The 19,355-nt window shown below is 38.7% G+C and overlaps 1 protein-coding gene across 1 annotated transcript in view; it reads left to right on the forward strand.

Moving 5' to 3' along the window:
• TFCP2 (transcription factor CP2) overlaps positions 1-19,355 on the forward strand; it is a 48,933-nt gene that overhangs the window by 5,878 nt on the left and 23,700 nt on the right. Inside the window, exons 3-6 of the mRNA XM_032210201.1 lie at positions 8,848-8,999; positions 9,972-10,048; positions 15,043-15,148; positions 17,075-17,181. Of these exons, the coding sequence (XP_032066092.1) occupies positions 8,848-8,999; positions 9,972-10,048; positions 15,043-15,148; positions 17,075-17,181 (442 nt within the window). The remainder of the gene's footprint in view (positions 1-8,847; positions 9,000-9,971; positions 10,049-15,042; positions 15,149-17,074; positions 17,182-19,355) is intronic.

Here is a 19,355-nt window from a genome sequence, read left to right on the forward strand (position 1 = left end):
TTAGAAATATTGGCAGAAAAAAATTAGAAATATTGGCAGAAAAACAAACAACAAATAACAAGCCTCAAAATCCATGGACAGCAATATAAGCTTAAATATTTATCTAGAGGATGTAATATTAATTCTTACAGAACCACAAATAGCAAAAAAGTGACTAATGGACATAATCCATAAATAAGGAGGATATTTGGAATATAAAATTGGTGTTCAGTAAACGAAAATAATTTAGAGATTTTTAACACAAGAAGGAATTTTCTGCAAAAAATCTGGTGGTTAGCCCACTCAGCAAAATCATTTAGTTTGCACTTAATAGGAAATAATCAAGAAACTTGTCAGAATAACTCTGTCAAATTATGGCAAAAGATTAAAAAGGATCTTGAAAGGTGGAAGAATCTAAAACTGTCTTGGTTAAGATCAATTACAATCATTCAAATGAATGTTTTACCCAAGATAAATGATCTATTTCAATTGCCCTAGTCAGAATTTCCGGGAGAACTTTGGAGGAATGGCAAGGCAATGTCAGGAAATTCATATGGAGTGGGGAAAGTTCTAAACAAAAAAATTCTGTAAGATTCTAAACCAGAGGTGTCAAAATTGTGGGCCAGATGCCTCACATGCTTTTCATGGTTGGAGACAGCTATAGAAAAAGGAAGGTAATTTCATATGTTGATACAAATAGTCCTTGATTACAACAGTTCATTTAGTGCCTCGTGGAAGTTACAACATTGCTGGAAAAAATGACATGACCATTTTTTACACTTATGACCCTCTGGTCACAAGATCAAAATTCAGATACTTCGAAACTGACTCATTTATAACTATTGCAGTGTCCTGGGGTCACGTGATCACCTTTTGTGACCTTCTGTCAAGCAAAGTCAATGTGGAAGCAGATTCACTTAACAACCATGCCACTAAACTTAACAACTGCAGTGATTCACTTAACAACTGTGGCAAGAAAGGTCGTAAAATGGGGCACTTAACTGTCTCTTAGCAACAGAAATTTTGGGCTCAGTTGTGGTCGGAAGTCAAGGGCTACCTGTATAGTCTACTTAAGATTCTATTAATTTAAAAACATAGCAAGAATTCAAAATTATGAAAAGAGCCTGAAATCTATAGTGGTGAGAGAAAGTTGTGAACTCTGCAGAACTATCTCTAATCCATAATTTAGACTGAATGAGTTGGCAACATATTAATTTAGATTCACAATACAAAATATGATACATTGAACCCAAATTGAAGAATCGCGTTTATATTTACATATTATTATATAATGTACTAACACATTACTATCATGGGACATTAGCAAAGAATAATGTTACAATGAAAGGACTTACCTTCATATATTTCATTATAATGACTTTAAAGGTAATGCAATATGCATTGTCCTAAGAATAATACCATTAAAAGTGGTGGGACATTTGGGACAAGATGCATGTAGAACTTCATGGTCAAGCTCCAGAAATGCAGCTCATTGGGATAGTAAGAGGTAAGCGGTTTTGATGAAATAAGGCTTGCTATTCAGAAAATTTTGCTTAATTTCAAGGAAAAAAACACGTACTTAGTCTGAACCTTATTTCCATGAAGTTTTATTATCTTGGAAGTAACTTTTATGTCATTCATTTTATTTTACAGCAAGTGGGATTGCTTATTGCTTTGAAACATATGTACATCCTTCGTATTTCTTGTCCTAGCCATAATCAGTCATCTGTCTGATCTTTACTAACTTAATAATATGTTTAAAAAATAATAAGAAAAGCTTATTTTGGCGCTTCTGATAAATTATGTGAAAACATACTACATGGCTTCTCGTTTTGCATAATCATGGAAATGTTATGGTTTCTACAAATTATACTGCTGCTGTTTGCCATGCAGAGCTGGGCTGGGAAAAGAACTATATAGAAACTGGTTTTACGTTTCAATCTTTTGATACCATTTACTGGTATTACCTTGATTATTGCTGACCAGATTAATTTTTAATTCACATTTTAAAGTAATTATGTATCTGGGATGAAGGAAAAAATTGAGAGTAGCAAAGATTTACCTAGTAGGAGTACCTACATGTTTGGCCATAGCAATATAATAGAATATAAGATGTATATATTTTGTACCAATAACTTAGTTACAATTCCTAATTTATTCTCAAAAATGAAATTAAGATGTGCACCAAGCAGAGCTGTAATATAGTACTGACCTCCTGCTAACTTAATTATTGACGTTCATAGAAAGGCATCATTACTCTATGATGTGGTTGATGTCCAATGTAAATTCAACTACATCCAAAAAAAAGTGTCATACAGTTTACTTTATCATTTTTGTTATTGAAAGGATGGTAGGTTGTGATTATTGGATACGTCATTTCATTCTTCAAGAAAATCAATATTTTTTAAAACAGCATTCCTTCTAAGATAGGAAAGTTGATGTACTTTACAAGAGATGGGGAGATACAGGCAACAGCCAAGATTCAATCCTTAAAGCTCCCTATGAAAAGGTTGAGACATGTGGTTTGTTAGTTTTGGATTAGATCAGGTGACAAGCAGCCTCACAGTTGACATTGAACCCTGTTTTGACAACTTCCAAGGTTTCTTCAAATGCACCCTCAAACTTTGATTTACGATTGTTTCAAAAAGTTGTAATATAAGGCTTAGCATAGTTAAAACTATATAAAGAAGTACTCCAGTTCCCAGAAAAAAGAGAAAGAGACTAGATTATTTGCATGGTAGGGTCTTAACTAAGTATCATTGTCCTATCTGAGATGAGCTTTACTATGCTCAAAAGATTAAATATAGACTGATCACTTAACGTTGTGTGGTCCAGCCATTATGTCTTGGGGAACATATTTAGTTAATGGGTTTTCTTGTAGAGGCAATACAGTCACTGATTTATTTATAAACTATGAGTAAATTACGGTTTTGCCTAATGTGCCATCTCAAACTTCAAGCATCTGGGCATTTTAAACAGTAACATAGTAGATATGTATACCATTCAATCATGAGTAATGGGATAATATGCACCTGTACATTTAATTTATAAATTAGACCTACAAAAGTAGGTCCTACTAGAAGAATAGTAGAGGGAACTACTTTTCTTCTAGGAGATTTTGTCCCTCAAAATATTCTGCCCCAGGAATAGCATTTGAGAGAGTAACAGATTTTTATATGTTTGTATTTGGCTTGCATGGCAAAGCCCAGAGAGGAGATGTCTTGCTTTTGTGTGTACTGAGCCAAGAGTTCTTCCATGCCAGCAAGGAAAGAGAGTGTTGTTTGAGAAATAAACAGTAACTCTTAATGAAGGTTTAGATCAGTGATGGCGAACCTATAGCACGCGTGCCAGAAGTGGCATGCAAAGCCATCTCTCCAGGCATGTGAGCCGTCAGCAGTTGCTCTTCCAGGTTCCGGTGCACTGGCCAGCTGGTCTTCACGTGTGTGTGAGTGCTGGAAGACCAGGTGGCCGGTGCGCATGCACATGCTGGAAACCAGAAGATCATCATTCCAGCGCACGCATGTGCACTGGGCGGTCTTTCGGTTTCGGGTATGCGCATGCACACTGGCCAGCTGGTCTTCACATGTACATGTGTGCCAGAAATCAGAAGACCAGGTTGCCGTTGTGCATGTATGCGCCAGAAATTGGAAGATCATCTTCCCGGAATGCACACCGGGTGGCTGATCTCTGCTTTCTGCCACACACCCGCCCCCATTTCAGCACTCAGTGCCAAAAAGGTTACTACACTGGTTTAGATACCGTATATACTCGAGTATAGGCCGAGTTTTTCAGCCCACTTTTTGGGCTGAAAAAAGCTGCCTCGGCTTATACTCGAGTCAGTGAAAAATTTGCCCAAATGGAGGAGAAAAAGGGGCGCCCCTTTTTCTTCTCCATTTCGGGACCCAGTGGAAGTTCTCTGCGCGAGGTGAAATGGCCGGCAGCAGCCTCACTCTCCTGCCGTGGCTTCCGTTTCAGTCGCGCAGAGAACTTCCACTCGCTTCCCGGGCTTGTGTTCTGATGAGGGGGAAAGAGAGGACTTTCCTTACGCCCGCATCAGAGCTGGACGTAAGGACTTTACCCCATTGATGAGGCGGGCGGCGCGGATTGTAGCAAGGACGGCCGCCGATCGCAGCCTGGCTGCGCTGGCGGGGCGGGCGGGGCGGGGTGGGATGAGACTCCCCACTCGCCAAGATGGTAGGACTCCAAGTCCCATCCCCTCCACCCGTCCCCACCAGCGCAGCCCCTGCCGCGTCAGCCGGAATCTAATTTCCCCCTCATCAGAGCTCGGCGCGGATTGTAGCAAGGACGGCCGCCAATCGCAGCCCGATTGCGCCAGGGGGTTCCGCTGGTTGAAAGAAAGTCCTTCTTTGCACCAAGCGCTTTTCCCTCCCAACTAATTATAACTAATTATATTAATTAGATAGATCAGTGTTTCTCCACCTTGAAGACTTGAAAATATGTGGACTTCAACTCCCAGAATTCTGGGAGTTGAAGTCCACACACTTTCAAGTCTCCAAGGTGGAGAAACACTGAGATAGATGATCCACGGTGTTTATTTTTGGAAAAAAGCGCCTCCTGCTCTGGACTGCCAGGAACGCGATCGCGTCTCTCTCTCTCTCTCTCTCTTCCCCCCACCCCCGGCTTTTCCCACCCGGGAATGTTCTGGCGGGCTAGGCGGAGGGTGCGTGTGCGTGCATGTGTGTCAAGGGTGGGGAGGCTAAGAGGGCGAGGTGAGATCCTGGCGGGGACCGCATTTCACCCGCCGAGCTTCCTTTTCCCCCGTCTTTTCCTCCGCTCGCCGACTTCCTTTCTCCCGTGGCTGACAGGTGGGTGGGTTTCCCTCCTCCTCCTCCCTGCTGGACGTGGATCTGCGGCGTGGGTGGCCGTCCTTGTTGCCCGCCGGCAGCAGGTCGCGGCAAAGAGAGGGAGAGGGAGAGAGAGAGAAATGCCGCCGCTCCCCGGCTCGCCTCTTTTTCCCGGGATCGCCGTGATGCTTTGAGTTTTCCTTCTGCGGAGGTGGGGTGGAAAGAAGAAGAAGTGGGGCCCTTCCCCGCTTCTTCTCGGACTACCTAAGCGTTGGGTGCGCTGTCCCCATCTGGGAAAGTAGTGCTGACTCATCAGGTGTCTGGGAACGGGTGGGGCTGAGGAGCGGCTGGGGGTGGGGGGTGTTTCACAGAGCGGCTGGGGGTGGGGGGTGTTTTACAAAGGGATGAGGTGGACTGAATTACCCCCTTGTATCTGCTGCCTTGTTTAGTGATTGTTTTGTTTGCAGCTATAATGATGGTGAAAAAGACCTGTAAAGCAAAGGAAAACTGAATAGGATCCTCAGCCCAGTCACAGTTTCATTTAACAACCATTTAATGACCAAGATACTAGTCCCAGTTATGTTCACTAAATAAGGATTATCTGTAAACTGTTCTTTTGGTATCCACGTATGCAAAAGACTGATAGCTGTAGGAGATGACCAAGCTGAGCCCAAGGGAAGGGTCAAACACATCAATGGCCAACGTAATTGTTTCAGGGTTCATTTTATTTACACCAAATATAATTCATTTAAGAAATTGGACAGCACATCCTTTATTAGTTTCAAATTCTTTCTTTAAAGATATCCATGGTGGAATGTAACATGCTGAAAGCAACAGTGGCAATGGGATGCTTTTGTGGCCCTTTGGGATAACCAAGAAATGTGTGTGTGTGTGTGTGTGTGTGTCAGAGAAGAATTTTTAACACAGGTATGTTGTACATGCATACATTTGGACAAACTTTGCAGAAATCTCCTCTTTTTTAAGTTTTATTTGGCATCATTCAATAGAGCAAAGTCTGAAAATGAAGCTGCATGCTACTGTAGGAGTCCAACAGTTTAGCAAATAAAAAGAGAACTTAGTGTTCCAGGGAGATGAATTTAAACTGCATGGAGATGAGGTGAGTGAAGTATTTCATTGAATACACCGGTATTGTGTGATAATAATTTGTTATCCAGAGCAAATTTTTACAATGGCTACTGTATATTTAATGGGCACAGGCAGGCTGTATATGTTATTCAATGGGCAATGGCAGGCTGTAATTAATGGACACAGGACAGGCTGTATATTCAATGGGCACAGGCAGGACACTGGTAGAATGTATATTATGAGCCTATGAGTTTTGAAGGATTTTAACTCGTGTTTTAGCTTGGTTGCTGAATGAGCTAAGGTTTTTGTACTTTTAAAGTTATTGTTGATACCATATTGTTTTTGTTGACCCTCTTTTCCACTTACAGAGCTAGTTTACTGTTTTTCTTTGAAATAAATATTCAAAAACATTATTGGTATCTATTTTTATTTTTGAAATTTACCGGTAGCTGCTGCATTTCCCACCCTAGGCTTATACTCGAGTCAATAACTTTTCCAGTTTTTTGTGGTAAAATTAGGTGCCTCGGCTTATATTCGGATCGACCTATACTCGAGTATATACGGTACTAGGAAGCATTAGTGTTTTGCACTAGATCCACCCAAAATTGCCTCTCCTACAAAAGTACATAAAAATGTTTATAAGTAAGTCTTTTGTAACTTTCTACCATCATTTTTTTAGAACTTTATTGCATTTGACTCTGAGAAGGAATAAAGAGCAGAAAAAAAAGAATGTCATTAGTTTTTTTAATTTTTTTACTCAACCTCATCCCTCATAGCTTCCCAGTAGGGTGGCCACCCTGTTTTTCCTGTGTGTTGATTTCTAGCTTGTGTGGGAAGTTATGCCAGAAGTTTTTACCCTAAATATGCACGTGTGCTTGCTTTTTCCCCAGTTCATTGTTTCAGTATAGCTTGATCATCCATATAAACATAAGTACTTTTGAATTCAGATTGCTCATACATGTATTTGTGAAAATGGTTCTGCTTTCTTGATCCCTTACTATTTGTAGTGGGTGCTGCAGTGGTGGGTTTCAAAATTTTTTCGAACCTACTCTGTGGGTGTGGCCTCCTTTGTGGGAGTGGCTTGCTGGCCATGTGACCTGGTAGGAGTGGCTTGCCGGCCATGTGCTCTCACTCTCACTCTCACTCTCACTCTCTTTCCTTCCTTTTGTCTCTCTGTCCCTTTTTCCTTTTTTTCTTTCATCTCTCACTCTTTTTTTCTTTTTTCTTTCTTTCTTCCTTTCTTTCTCTTTCTCTCTCTCTCTCTCTCTCTTTCTCTCTCTCTCTCTCTCTGTGTGTGTGTGTGTGTGTGTGTCAGTGGTGGGTTTCAAAATTTTTTGGAACCTCTTCTGTAGGTGTGGCCTGCTTTCCGGGTCCACTGGTGGAACCTCTTCTAACCGGTTCGGTAGATTTGACGAACGGGTTCTACCGAACTGGTGCGAACTGGTAGGAACCCACCTCTGGGGTGCTGATACTTGAAACAAATTATAGTATTATGCTGGGATTCTAAAAGCAGATGGCAGAGAAAAATTGAGATCTTTCTTTTACTATTAGTTAGGGAAATTGTGGATGGGACTGCTTCAAAGTACGTTTGGAAAACAAGCAGCCATAGTTACTATGGTGAAGAAATATTGAGTCTTAATAAATTCCCAGTAATCCGCATTAATTTCCTGAAGGGTAAGAAGGATTTTATATTATGTTTTTTAGCAGCATCAACATTGGGGCATCCTTCTTAGGTCACACAAGTTGCTATGCCTTACTCAGGATAAAGACATAAATGTTCATCGATATGCAGCATTTAGTTGGGTTATGAAAAAACGTATTTTGACTAATGTCTTTATCCTGAGAGGTTGTCAAATCTATTGTTTATTTGAAATGAAGTCTCAACATGTCTGTAGCATTAAAATCTCATAGGTTAAAAATTAGTCCTTGTGTGAATGCATATCTCCTCTGGATTCATAGCAAAAGTGCTATGCCATTTTATAAAACCACATTGCCTTTTGTGGAGATGGTAGGTTGTCAACCTACCTACCATTGCTTCTCTTTTCTCTAAATCAGGGGTTCTTAACTGGGGGTGGAATATGATATTCCGGGGTGTGTGCGCCAAACTTGGATTTAGAAGTTTCAAAATTATAGTTATGTGCATAGTTATATGCATAGAATTATTTACTTTTGTAAGGGGTGCGAGAATATGTCAGAAGCGTTCTAGGGATGCGGGGTATAGAAAAGGTTGGGAATCCCATTTTTTGGGAGCCTAAGTCCAATATATGTAGAGTCCAGATACATTGGACTCCCAAAAATGCTGGCTGGAACTTATAGGAATTGAAAGTTGATGTAGAAGTAGTGCATCAACTTGGGAAAGAGTGGATAAGAGTGCTCTCAAAGTTGTTTAAGAAACCCAAACATCTCACCAGAGGTGAGATTCACTTACCTTCCCTACTGGCTTGCAAATGTGAGCGCGCTCGTGCGCCCGCTCACTTCGCTTGTACATGCCTCATCTGCACGTGTGCACCTTTTGTGGATGTGCAGTGCTGGCACATTACATTGGGGCGGGTGGGTGCAGCCTCCCTTAGCCACTGCTACAGGTTCTCCCGAAATGGAGAGAACCGGCTGAATACCAAGAGAGCCTTTTCTTTGAAGTCTAAGAAAGGTTTAGCCTTAAAATTGGATAATAATATGCTCATCCTTCAGTTTAGCAATGCTATAACAAATATAGTTTCTAGATTTCCAACTAATATTATTTTCATTTTAAAACACATATATCTGTCCCGAAAGAATTTATTTGATAGGGAAGTTGTCCATGGTAAACCTAGATATGTAACAGCATACAGTATTGTTCTCTTATTCTGCTTAAGAAATCCTTATTTTAATGTGCTAAATAATTTGTTTAATTGTCAACCAAAGAGATTTACTGTAATTTTAAAGGCTTTGGGTAAAACAAACAAAAGTAATTAGTCTGACCACACCATTTGTTTTGTAGCGATGTCCTTGCCTTGCCCATCTTTAAGCAAGAAGAATCCAGCTTGCCTACTGACAATGAGAACAAAATTCTACCCTTCCAATATGTATTGTGTGCTGCCACTTCTCCTGCTGTAAAACTTCATGATGAAACACTCACCTATCTCAATCAAGGTAAGCTACATTTCTCTTTTGTTCGAATACAAGGTGGGCAAAAGGCTGCTTTATAGTTCTGGGTTCATATCAGTGTAAGATGGCTGCTGAAATTAACATTAATAAAAATTCCAACAGGAAGGGCTAAAATTCCAACAAAAACTAATGTTAATAAAAATTTCAACAGGAAGGGCTAAAATTCCAACAGGAAGGGCAAACAACAAACAGTAGTATTTTTAATCGAATTGAAATTCTTATATGCTGTTGTCTAGTAAAACTCAAAACGTTTTACAGTAAAGCTTAAAAAAATAGTTGGAAATACAAGAATCCTAGGCATGAGTATTTGAAGTGATTCATGGGCTTAGAAATACCTGACAAAGCAGTGCAATTGACTAACAATGTGCACTTTATAATCTCTCAGTCAGTTTAGCCTTGGTTACTGTCAAATGAATCTCAACTTCAATAAACCTTAATTTAAGTGGTACTTTGTGTATTCATCTAACTTTTGACACTCCTCGCATATTTATGCAGCTAATTTGAAAAAGGCTGATGATAATTCTGGTAGGTGAAAAATGTCATTGGCATATTAGCTGTATACAGACTTTATTAGAAGTGTCATTCGGTTAACATGACTTGGAACTCAGCTGCATCAATCTGTAGTATCTTGTAATTGGATCAGTGTAACTGGAGAGGTAAAAGATTAATTGACATCCCCGTTTTTACATTTCTCATAGCTGTAATACAGTTCAGTGTAACATAACTGACCACCAATATTTCAAGTCATTTCTGGTTCAGTCAAGTTCAGACCTAACGAAAGGCCGATTATTCTAACAGGAGTATATAGTAATACAGATATACCTTTACACAAAATGGCCCTTTTTCATTGCTTCTTATACATTCTGAGGACAGTCAGTTGCTTACTTTTTCTTACTGACTGAGACAGCCAATTCTTTTTTGTTTAAAGCATAACTGCAAATATATTTTCTTTTTCAGGCCAGTCTTATGAAATCAGAATGCTGGATAACAGGAAAATGGGGGAATTACCTGAACTAAATGGGAAGCTTGTAAAGGTATATAATAATCTGTTTTCTCCCAAAATATGTGAGAGAAAACTTAATCAGATTTCCATAAGCATGTTTTCCAGGTAATAAGTGATAGTAAATCATACAAAGTGATGCAGTCACGTACACCATTCCAACAAATCTTGGTGGTGATGTTAGAAATGGCAATTTATTGAGCAGCAAAATAAAAGATTAGTGGGTGATAAATTATGTGCGTAGGCCACCGATGAATGAGAAGCCCTTGCTACTCAAAAGCATAAATATTGCAAAGTTAATAAATAAGGCAGAGGAAATTTGTATCTCTTAAAAGTGTTACGTTTCACTGAATCATCCAAAGACACATCAATTAAAAAGATTGTTAGATGATGTTGAATCAAGATTGTGAATGTGTGGCTTGCCACAGTTTAGTAATAAAGTAGTATAGTAAGAGACGATTTTTAAGAGGGATGGCAAAATAGCATAAAACACAAGTGAGACACTTTTCCCTCCACTATCTCACTATTTTTGTTTTGCATGAAGCTCGGGAAGCAGTAGAAGGTTCAGCATCAAAGTAAGATAGAAAAATAACTTCAGTTGTAAGGTTGCTTTATATTTACTCAAACATAAAGCAGGAAAATTTAGCAATGTTTAGACAGCAGAAATTGCAGGAACAAATGTTCTTTTTTATCTACTGCTGGAAGACAAACTGAAGTAATATGCAAAGTAGGGAAATCATCTCCATTGCAACTCCCCATAGTTTGAGATCCAGGTTCTTTGAGCTAAAACATACCCTACCTTAAACAGCAAAAGTATTTAACTAAGTAAATTTCTGACCTTTGAAGTCTTGGCGGTTAAGAATTAAAATAGATTTAAAATCAGTGTATTAAAACAGTTAAAATAGCAATGTAAATTTACCATTCTAGTAAAACTAATTCTAAGTAAAATGTGTTATAAGGGTTTTTAAAAAGCTAATGAAGTCGGTAGGTCCCTGAACCTTTGGGAAGTACACTTTAAAGAACTGAAGTGGCAGCAGAGAAGGCTTGACCCCAGCTCCTCCAAATCAGCTTGCAGCAACTACAAAGGAAGTTCAATAAGGTTACTATAGAAAAAAAATATTCCCCGGATAGCTTGTGCCTAATCTACATAAGGCTTTAAAAATAATATCCACCTCATTATATATATTTTTCTGGGTAGCAACAGGCAGCCAGTTCAATACTTTTCAACCCAAGTGTGATATGATCTCTGCATTTTTATTAATGCCAGCCTGGTTGGTTGTTCCATGTTATGGAATGTATAACATTAACCTGGACATTTTTCTAAGATAGAATGATATCCTGGACAAAACACACTAGCATGGAAGATACATGAATATTTACAGTGTGCTGTAAACTATTCCTTAAATATTCAGACAATCATGGCTTTGTTTTAAATTATATAAGTAACTGTCTTTTGCGCTCTGACTATAGCTTATACTTGAATATGTTTATTAATATAAAATTGGTGGACATATAAAAAGTTACTGCCATGAAAAATATTTTATTCAAAGAATCCCGTTTTGTAACTCCTTATGCAAATTAAACAGAGCCAATTTTGTTTAGTAAATAAAGGCGTCAGATTGGAAACCAAGAGATTAAGGTGCCTTAGGCCCAAAACCAGCTAGTTGACTTTGGGGTAGTCACTCTCTGTCAGCCCTAGGAAGAAGGCACTGACTAACTATTTCCAAAAATATTGTCAAGAAAACTGCAGGGATTTTGTCCAGATTGTTGCCAGGACTCAAGACTGACTTGAAGGCATACACACAAAGATTAATTAAACAGTAGCTAAGATAGGTGATAACGGATGAGTACTACGTATAGCATTTTTCTTCTTGTGCGTAAGCGTACTTCACCCAAATATATTCCTATGTTACAGATAATGAGTCTGTTGCTAACAGTTGATTCTTCTAATACTGCATTTTTTAAAACATGGAAGCCTAAGCTTTTTGAATTAATCACATTTTGGGCCCTGATATAGAAACTTGATTCATTATATCATCTACTATTGGCTAATAATGATAGTTTCCCTCCTCTGAATACTGTGATAATTTCTAGCCTTTTGGCCTCTGGAGTGCTTAGAAATCATGGAAGTATTCAATGCGTTGGGGTTGCTCCCTGTAAGAATAACCTTACTGAATACCTTATTTTGTTGTCGTAGCTGATGCTGAATTACAAGGCACATCCAAATAGATCACATGATACACATCCCTCCATGGGAATACTAAATTGTAGCAAATAATTATGAAAGTACAGGTAGCCCTTGGGTTACAATGGTGATTTGCACCAGAATTTTTTTTGCTAAGCAATGCAGTCATAAAGGCAATGTCACATGACTGCATTGCTTAGTGATGGCAATCCCGACAGTCCCAGTTACTATCATAATCATAGGACTATGAGTGTTGTCAAGCAAGAAGAGGTGGAAGTCCCAGGCATGATGATAGCTATAGGTGGGTGGGAGGGACACTGCGAGCAGGTCCTGTCGAATGCAGGTGGGGATTGGGTGCTGTATGCAGCTGCTGGGGTAGCAGAGGTTGCTGTGCCAGGTTGCTGCTGGCTTCCCCATTGACTTTGCTTGTGTGAAGCTGATAGAACATCAGAAATGGCCTACGCGCGACCATGGTTTGTGGCAATGTTTTAATTGTCAGCCAGACACTGAGTGCCCAAATTGCTATCACATAACCACAGGGCCCTGCCTCAGCTTGAATTCCAAGGATTGATTGTAAGTCCCTCTTGTTCAGCACTGTCATAATTTTGAATGGCCAATTTTGAGTGGTTGTAACCTGAGGACTACCTGTAAATTGTAATTCAAATGTCTTGGATAGAACATCCACTCAGAAGCAAAAACTTTTTACCGGTACCTGTTCATGCATTCCCTTGACTCACGTTTATAATCATATTTGAACTAGTCCTTTGAGAAATTTGGAACCTTTTCACACATTGCTCTAGTATTCTGCTTTAGAATGCAATGCTGTGTGGAAGTGAATATTGGCTTTTATGTGTCTTTTGTTATAAATAGAAACATGAATTTGAATTGCTGATTGGTGTTAGTGTTAAGCTCAATATTTTCCATCCATATAATTCATGAATGTTATGGCAGAGAGACCTCGTGAGCACTGTTCCCTCTAAGGTGCGCGGCTGCGCGGCCGCGCACATGGCAAGAAACCCCCGCGCAGAGGTTTCTAACTGCCGCGCAGAGGTTTCTTTCAAAGCAAACGTGGGGAAGTCCTTTGCAGGCGGCTAGAACTGGCCGCCTGCAAAGGACCTCCCCAAACTTGTTTCAGCGGCAGCTCTCAGCCTGGGCGGCAGCGTCACGCAGGCTGTGGAAGGAGGGGGAGGAGGAGGGAACCAAAGAGAGGCTTTTGCCGAGTCTGCGCCCCACAGCCAGGACCGTCCTTGCTCCTCAAGCCGCGTTTCTTCCTGCAAAGCCCTTCTGGCGTCAAGCGGAACTCTCGGGTTGCCCGAAGGGCTTTGCAGGAAGAAACGTGGCTTGAGGCGCAAGGACGGTCCTGGCTGTGGGGCGCAGACCCGGTAAAAGCCTCTCTTTGGTTCCCTTCTCCTCCTCCTCCTCCTCCTTCCACAGCCTGCGTGACGCTGCCGCCATAGGCTGAGAGCTGCCGCTGCCGCTGCTACACAACTGAGGGAGGGAGAGCGAAAGCAGAGGTAGCCTCAAATTTAATTTAAATTCTTTAAAAGAATTTTTGGATTTCTCCTCACCAAACCTTTAAGACTGAAAGTTTTTCCTAACATGAACTTGAGCTAATATACTTAATATGAGAAAGGTGCAGCAATTAACACTGCTTTTTAAAAAGAACAATATTTCTCAATTGTTTATCTGTATGAAGTCTGCCTATCTTAAGTTCCTACTATACAAAAGGTATTGCCTTCTAAGGCAACCTGTATACAATACATTAGTGGCCAATGTTACATTGCTCCTAATGACAAAATTAGAGCTGTGTTAAGCCTATGAAAAAAATCCCAAATGAATAAAATCATTATTAAGACCCAATGAAAAAATTACAAAAATTATGCATAAACTTTCATGTTCCCCAAATTTCCAATCCAAAACTTAACCCAGATTCTTCAGACATAGATTTGTAATTCAGAGTCAGACTCGATTATTAGAATGAATGCATTAATCAGGGGTGAATAATGTTCGTGAAATCTCATCTAACCTTCCATAATAATAACATACATACACAAATAGCTGACAGCCACATCTCTGAAACACTATTAAATCTGAACTAAATGTTTATCTAGAACTCAAATAAATAGCTGCTTTTTGGTTTTATTTTTTTAATATTTATCAGTCTCTCTTTTATTCCATACTTCTGGTTGAAAGACTATTCTATGTCATGCTAAACAAATGCATATTCTAGTGGCGGTGGGGGCTCGTTGGCACCTTCAGCAGCAGCCCTGCCTCCTGTGAAAAAAACCGAAGATGGAGCAGATCCACGCAGATGACGTTGCTGCAACATGACTGGAGGAGGAATTCTGGGAGTCAGCAAGGCTTAAAGCTGTCAGGTTTGAAGACCCCTGGGTTTTTTTTTCCTAAAGGGTTAGGGGTGCAAGGGTCTTGTAACTTGACAGCTTTAAGACTTGCGTGCTTCAATGCCAGAATTTCTGAGCCAACATTTTGGTTGCTAAGCAGGACCGTTGTTAAGTGATACTGATATTATATAACACTTTTAATTAAGCGGGCACCTTGAATAAACATAACTTTGAGTTTCAAATAACACTGATTTCGTTGTTGTCTTAGGTGACATCTGTGAAAAAAATTCAGGTGCTCAGGCATGAAAATGTGCCGCTCAAACACTATACTTTTCCGCTCACACTGAAAAAAAATTAGAGGGAACATTGCTCGTGAGGGCATATTTTTGGAAAACACTTCCAAGAATCATCTTGTTTTCAATCATTGATTGGTTGTCTTTTAAACCTGCTTGCATTTCAATGTCTTAATTATGCTCAATGGGAAGTTCATTTGTTTCTTAGAGTATATTTAGAGTGGTGTTCCATGATCGGCGGCTGCAGTACACAGAGCATCAACAGTTGGAGGGCTGGAGGTGGAACAGGCCAGGGGACAGGATACTGGATATTGGTGAGTTTTTCCCTGTAAATCTGTAGTGCTATTATGTTACAGAATTTGGAAAGCATTTTCTTTAACAGCTTACTTTCCATTATTAAAATGGATGTGGTGGCTCAGTGGCTAAGATGCTGAGCTTGTCGATCAGAAAGGTCGGCGGTTCGAATCCCTAGCGCTGTGTAACAGAGCGAGCTCCCGTTACTCGTCCCAGCTTCTGCCAACCTAGTAGTTCGAAAGCATGTAAAAATGCAAATAGAAAAATAGGAACCATCTTTGATGGGAAGGTAACAGCTTTCCGTGCGCCTTCAGCATTTAGTCATGCTGGCTACATGACCACGGAGGCATCTCCGGACAGCGCTGGCTATTCAGCTTTGAAAAGGAGATGAGCACCGTCCCCTAGAATCGGGAACGACTAGCACATATGTGCGACGGGAACCTTTACTTTCCATTATTGCTTTGGGAAAGTAGTTTTCCTCCTTGGTTTACATCATTTGAATCTATATTATTTTCCAATGGAAGATTTATTTTTGATTGCTTGGACTAACTACCTTGTGTGATTTGTCCTCTTAAACAATTTTATGTCACAATCCTGTACTCTGTTCAGGCTGCATTATTGCTTGGATTGCATTATTTAGGCCCTTGTGGCTAAAATCCTCACAGAATCAGAGATCTTTTTAGGTTTTTCTGGCTTCATATTCCTGTACGATTAATCCGTTGAAGGTAGCTTTAAATTGGGAAAGCATATCTTATTTCATTTGTGTATTTCCCTAATTATTTAATTCCTTACCTATATAGAACAATCAGAGTGTTCTATATAAGTAGGGAATGATAGCAGCAATCCTGTTTTTTTCGCCTAGAAACAAAGTGAATTGAATTTCTGAGTAAAGGATCCCAGTGCTTCTAGTAAAAGTTAAGACCTTTGTAAAATTCTTAAAAGAGTTTCACCCTGTCTCCTATTTCTACACAGTTGTGTTATGTGTAATCAGTTGCTTTTGTTTTTATTTGAGTGATTTGACGAAAATATCCTTACAAGTCCTCTGTATACTAGAAATGCTGAATCTTTGCTAGTTCTCCATTAAGAAAGAAATAAAAATACTAGTTCTTCTTTATAGATAGAAATCAGAGAGTTGAAATGTGAGAAAGCCTTGAAAAGTTGGAGGAAGCAGATCATGGCCATTTAAAATACAAAGATTTTTATTCAAATGATTTGAAGAATTTTCTATTCCTTCTTAAATTGGCTTGGAACATCTCATATATAATATATATGATATATTGATACAGTCTTTGCACACATGTACATTTTTCAGGTTATTTCCCAACATAAACCCTTTTTTCTCTTATCATTAAGTTATGCTTTAGCTATCATATATCATACATTTTTGTGCCTTGAGTTCAGTTTTGATTCTTGACAACTACCTGAACTGGTCCCTGCAGTTTTCTTGGCAAGATGTCTCAGTTTGCCCTTGTTTTTTTCCTAGAGCTGAGAGAAAATGACTGGCCTAAGGTGATCCAGTTGGCTTCATGCCTAAGACAGGTCTACAACTCATGGTCTTCCAATTTCTAGCCTGATATCTTAACCAGCAAACTGGTTCTCTTATAACTTTGGTCACTCACAAAAGTCTTCACTTGTACTGAGGCACGAATGGCCAAAGAGATAATGCCTCTAGTTCAATTAAATCATACATACAAATATTTTGCCTTTAGTTTGTCCCTTGGCCTGCATTCTGTCAAACTTGCTAATTCCAACATTCTTAATTGTTTTACTTGTACATGAGTATCATTGATAATTTCCTATTCAGCAAGATTGTTGCTTGTGAGTACAGTTCATGTTTTGATTGTAGAGTCTTGGCATTAGTTATTACATTATTTTACTTGGACTGGAATGGACCTGTTAAATATTATCTTCTGTGCTAAAGTGTGGCTAATTTTTGTTGTCTTTAGATATTCCAATGTCTGTGGGTATAATAGATCCCAGAGCAAATCCAACACAATTGAATACAGTAGAGTTTCTTTGGGATCCTTCAAAGAGAACTTCCGTATTTATTCAGGTAAATCGAGAAGAGTCATGTTTTATGAGACAGATAGCCATATAAAGATAGATAGATAGATAGATAGATAGATAGATAGATAGATAGATAGATAGATAGATAGATATAACTTACAGCAAGCAAAGTATTGATTACTTTATTCTTGTAAATTTATGTATTTTTTATACCAATAACGTGTTCTTCTACCATGCATATAATGTGACAACATCTCTTTAAGTGTACATAGTGAAGGAACATGATAAGATTTGAATAGTTAACTTAAAATATTGATGCTTGGAGTACAAGAGAACAGAACTTAGAAAATACTACAGAACATGTGTGATTAAATGTGCTTTGTGCTTTGACTGAAATATTGTAACCTAGTTATCATGTAACCTATATATCCCATCACAATAATAAATTCACAGTCTCTTGTTTTTCCAATTTTTGGGGTTGGATTTTCTATTATTGTATTTAAACATATGTGTTAAAGTTAGAGATTCTGCTATGCCATTGTTTGTTTAATTAGAATTTGTAGAATATTTATTCTGGAGATACCACTGGAGAAATACAAGTTAAACACAAGCCAAACTCACTATAATGCAATGTGTAAACCCAGCCTGTCTATTGACCATCCTTCTTTGCTTTGATGTAATTCTCGTCTATGAATGACTAAATATAATTTAGGATTCATAGTTACCATGTTTCAATTCAAAACAGCATTGCTTTTGTTTTAAGATCAACTTCTTCATCACAATTGGTGAAGGTCTCTGGAAATTCTTGGAGCTTCAGTAAATGTTGAGAAGTTCATAAATTAAATAATAATGCTACCCAGCTATCAAAATTGGTAAACTTACCGTTCATTTTATGACGTTTTGAGAGAGGAGCCTATCTACTGTAATTTAATCTAATCTACATGACAAATATTAGAAAGGGAGAAGAAAATATCAGACCTTTTCAGAAGGTCTGATACTACATTTAGGCAATTGAGAAATTTAGAACTGACATACAGTATATAATATCTGATCTATTGCTGATCCTTAAACTCTAAGGAATAATGCGTACTCCCTTAGCTTTACACCTTGTTGACGTAGGTAATTATTAGAAGCATGAAATCTCAAAGCTATGAATTGCTGAACTTTCCTGCAAAGTTCATACGTGAACTGTGAAATGAATTTATTTCTGAAGCAGAAGTTAATACTCATCATGCAAACTAACACTCCTAATAATGTGTCCCCAGAGCAACCCCCTCGATCATATTCCTGAAATTATGTGGTGTTCCTTTTGCTGCTACTTCTGTCTCTTTTTTTCATCTTAGAACGTCTCGTCATAGACGCCTTATGGTTCTCAAGGGTAAAAATAACTAAGGGAAAAGTAAAAAGAGAAGTGTAGATTTCACACACACACACAAAAGCCTTCCAGTGTCCTAGGTGTTCGTGCTTTCTTTGTTTTACACTGTTCACATATCCTTATGTCAAGGAAAACAATGTTTCACTTTCCATTCCAACATAAATGCATACCATTTTTACACAATAAAGCTTTATACATACTGATTAGAATTATTATTTGTTTAAAAAAGATTAGAAGCTTCTAAACAAAGCAAGAACAAACTAACCCAGTTTATGTTCCTTGAACTTTAAACAGTATTTTCAGTGTTGTGAATTTTGTGTATGCATTCGTTTTCCTTATTTCTTTATCACGGTTAAAATATTAACTTAGTTGATACATATACAGACCTAGAATTTTAGACCAATGTGGTTTAATTAATGTGATCTGAACCATACACATATCTTAGCTACAGTAGTGAATTGGAACATCCCATTAAGCCAGAAACTAAAAATCATCATTATGGCTTGGCTTAGAACAATGTTTAAAGTCACTCAGTAAAATAACTCTCATCTTCCTTTCTCCTGCTTCTTTCTTTTCTTGCTCAATTTCTGTTCTTTTCCCAGTCAAAATAGTGCTCTGTCCAGGATCCTATCATGGCTTCAGAGCATTGTTAGCATTAACTTGGTGCTAGCATTGATAAAAATTATTATATCTGTAAGGCTGAGGAAAGGAAGTACCATATTTTTCCGAGTATAAGACGCACCAGAGTATAAGATGCAGCAAGGTTCTGAAGAGGAAATTTTTTTAAAAAAGTTTTTGCACTCTACAAAAACAGCCCGTATTTCACGTTTTTTTTACAAAAAAAG

This window comes from Thamnophis elegans, chromosome 2 (genome assembly GCF_009769535.1).
Source record: "Thamnophis elegans isolate rThaEle1 chromosome 2, rThaEle1.pri, whole genome shotgun sequence".
In the NCBI taxonomy this organism is placed as follows: domain Eukaryota; kingdom Metazoa; phylum Chordata; class Lepidosauria; order Squamata; family Colubridae; genus Thamnophis; species Thamnophis elegans.